At 50.4% G+C, this 3,309-nt stretch overlaps 1 protein-coding gene across 1 annotated transcript in view; it reads left to right on the top strand.

Moving 5' to 3' along the window:
• The window catches only part of LOC104507370 (iporin-like), a gene marked incomplete at its 3' end in the record, with an annotated part of 14,489 nt that overhangs the window by 7,870 nt on the left and 3,310 nt on the right, over nucleotides 1-3,309 (top strand). Inside the window, 3 exon segments of the mRNA XM_010148619.1 lie at nucleotides 9-85; nucleotides 2,080-2,254; nucleotides 3,195-3,300. Coding sequence (XP_010146921.1) covers nucleotides 9-85; nucleotides 2,080-2,254; nucleotides 3,195-3,300 — 358 coding nt within the window.

Below are 3,309 nucleotides of genomic sequence, written 5' to 3'. Positions count from 1 at the left end.
CCCTCCAGGTCTGGTGAAGGCAATCAACACTGCTGTTGACCTGATTGTGGCTCACTTTGGAACCAGCAGGGATCCAGGGGTGAAGGTACGTCTTGTTTTCAACATCATGAGTGATGTGGAGAGGATGGAGAAAGATTGCCTCTCCTTTCTCTTCCAGTCAAAACCTGCAGGATATCCAACGAAGGCAGGAGTACCGAGAACAAACCAAGAAAAGGCATTGATATGCCATGCAGCAGATAATAAATACATGACAGTTCTTGCTGCATGATGCTGAGGGTGCTAAAAGAGTACATGGATTTAAGGGAAGATCAGAAAGACACAGGGAAGGGAAATTCATTGGGGTCTACTAAACACGTATGAATAATGTCCAGCTTAGGTAGTCTCTGAGCTTAAAGCAGTTGTAGGCTGCAAGAGTATTAAGGGCAAGTATTACGGATGTTTGCTCTAGTTTGACTCTTTCGTATGTATTTCCTCATGGTTCTTTGTAAGGAAGAATACCAGGCCAACTGGACTTCCAGTCTGATGCTGTACACCAACTCTTTTTTCTCATACAGTGGAGAGTTGTGTCTCCCGCCTCCACACATCCCCTGAATCAGTTCTGGCACTGGTGCCAGCACCCAGTGCAGTGTCCTCCATCCCTCCATCTGTCACAGGGCTCCATAATGATAAAAAATGCATGTCATGGCCCACCTGCGGCAGGTGGGTATCCCCTATAGCCCTTACCATGAACCCTCTAGCTGCAGAGTGCATCTAGGTTTCTGGCTGTCTCTGGCCTGTGCTTCCCTCGTCTCCCGTTTCTGGAATCACACAGAAGCAGAGCAAAGCGGCTTCTGTTTATTTGCAGCCCTGTGACAGCCAGCATGTTTGTGGTGTCTCCTCTCAATGCTGAATGCTCTGCTGCAGTCAGGAGACTCAGGGTCAGCAAAGTGACACTGTTTGGATGTGACAACTGCCCTGGACTGCCGTCCCCAAGGAGAAAACTGACTGGGACAGATTCCAAGCCCATTCAGTCTTCTCTCTGAGCCCAGGGTAATTTGCCCCTCATTACAATTGTTGCTGATGCAGAGATTGCTGTGCAGCATTACTGGAGCTGTTGGCATTCCTACAGCTTTTTAAGACTTCACTGTGAATTTCCTAGCCTTGCAGTGTTGGTTTGGGGAGTAATTGCAACATTCTTCCATCACTTTACTTACCAAATAACACTATGGTGTTGACCCAGGTTTCGTGGTGCATTAGTGTGCCAGGGGCTGAGCACCTGTCAAAAGGCAGTGCCCATCCCTGATGCTCCCACGCTCAATGGATCTGACAGGATTATTCCTGACCCAGAAGTTCAGTCCCAGTTCAGGGCCTCTGTGGACCCGTGCCAGTGGCCAGTATAATTCCAGCTCAGCTGGTAAAATCTGTGCCCCGAACACAACTGCCTGGGACCACCAACGTGATGTGTGAGGCCTGGGGCTGACCCTTTCAGATAGTCCCCTCAAAAGCTGTATGCAGCAGAATATGTCCCTGCTCTGCTGATCCTGGGTTCTTACGTGCCTCCTCACCTCAACCTGAGCTCTGTCTGTTCATTTTGCCCTCACCCTGGTTATTTATAGTAATCCCTAGGAATTACAGCTTGGCATGTCACTGAGTTAAGTGTTTCTTAACCCCTCACTGCTGGTAGTTCCTATATGTCTTGCTGCTTCCTGCTTCAAAAATAGCAACAAGAAAATCTGCAGCAGCAGAGAAATCCCCTACTCTTTCCTTCCTCCGGCAGGACAGCCTTATTTTATCTGTAGGCAGAACCAGGCATCCCTTCTAATTGTGACACCCTCTTCCCAAGCTGAGATATTCTCTTTCCAAGATGTTGCCTCATCCCAGCCTGGGGCAGACCTAGCAGGGAGCAATCCAGAACTGGTGGATCAGGCAGCAGAGGTGAAGGGGAAGATCTTGCCTGTTCAAGGAGCTGCTGAGCATCATCATAGCCTGGGTATTGCCTTCTGGGTGTCTGTGGCCAGCAAGTGGGCCTGGACTGTTTGCATGCATCTGTACCTTGTACAGCAGTGACCAAAACTCTCCCTGTTGCCTGTTGTCCCTTAGGCCAAACTTGGGAACAGCTCCGTGAGCCCCAACGTGGGGCATCTCATCCTGAAATACCTGTGCCCCGCTGTCCGGGACATTCTGAGTGACGGGCTCAAGGCTTACGTCCTGGACATGATCATCGGCCAGAGGAGGAACATCCCCTGGAGCGTGGTGGAGGCATCCACCCAGCTGGGTATGGAGGGTGTGCAGCGGTGCCCAGCGCTCTGCGGTACTACGCTGTTGTGGCTGGGAGGTGCTGGGGAAGGTTGACTGTAAGGATGGGTGTGCAGAATAATGCCCGCCTCCCTGCACAAAACACGGTGCACCTTGACCTTCTCTTGCAAGATGGGAGACCCACTGCTCTATTCTGCCCAAATATTTATTGTCATTCCCCCTGAAGTTCCCAAATTCTCCTGTAACATGCCCTAGCCATGAAAAAGAAGAAAAAGAAACAGAAAGAATGCCCCTTTCTCCCCTCTACATTTCCAGGGTGTTTCTAGACCTTCATCTTTAGCTCTGCACAGCTACTGTGTAAGGCAGAGTTGTGCTGTAGCCTGGTCTGTAAGAAAATTCACACTCACAGCTCACCTGGCTCAAGAATGCCCACAACACCTGCACCCTCTGCTAGTACCAGCCTGCACCCTGGACTGTGGCAGTGGCTACCATCCAGGATAACTCCTTTCTGAGGTTACAGATGACAGGGCCACACGGATATCTGCATCATGAAGAGCTTACATCCAGGGCTGGAAGCCTCCAAGCCTGTTTGTGGCAAATCTCCATCTCTCTGTTTGCAGACAGCCCAAATTATAACCACTCACCACAATATTCTGTTTACCTGCTGATTTTGAGACAAGGGCTGTGATTGTGCCTGAAGTGTGGGAGGTGGATCCTTGTGGTGTTGAATCCTCTTCCAGAGTTTTGGAGTGGCCGTCTGGGACAGAGCACAGCCCATCTCCCTTGTGGAGTGTAACTGTTGGGGTGGAGTGAGTTCATCTTGGTGTTTGGTGGAGGTACAGTGCACCTACAGGCATAGGCACCCGGCCAACCTCTGTCTTTGCCTGATGCTCCCTCTTTTGGTGCCAGTTTGGCTTTGCTGACCACAACTAATCTCAGCATTTTGCTTCTCTCCATAGGCCCCTCTACCAAGTTGCTGCACAGCCTGTATAGCAAGATCAGCCAGTACACGGAGCTCACCAATCATACCATGAGGTTCAACGCGTTCATCTTTGGCCTCCTCAAGTAAGCAGG

Source organism: Eurypyga helias, unplaced genomic scaffold (genome assembly GCF_000690775.1).
Source record: "Eurypyga helias isolate BGI_N326 unplaced genomic scaffold, ASM69077v1 scaffold24153, whole genome shotgun sequence".
NCBI lineage: Eukaryota > Metazoa > Chordata > Aves > Eurypygiformes > Eurypygidae > Eurypyga > Eurypyga helias.
Note: the sequence above shows the minus strand (reverse complement) of the source record. Positions and strands in the feature narration are given on the sequence as shown.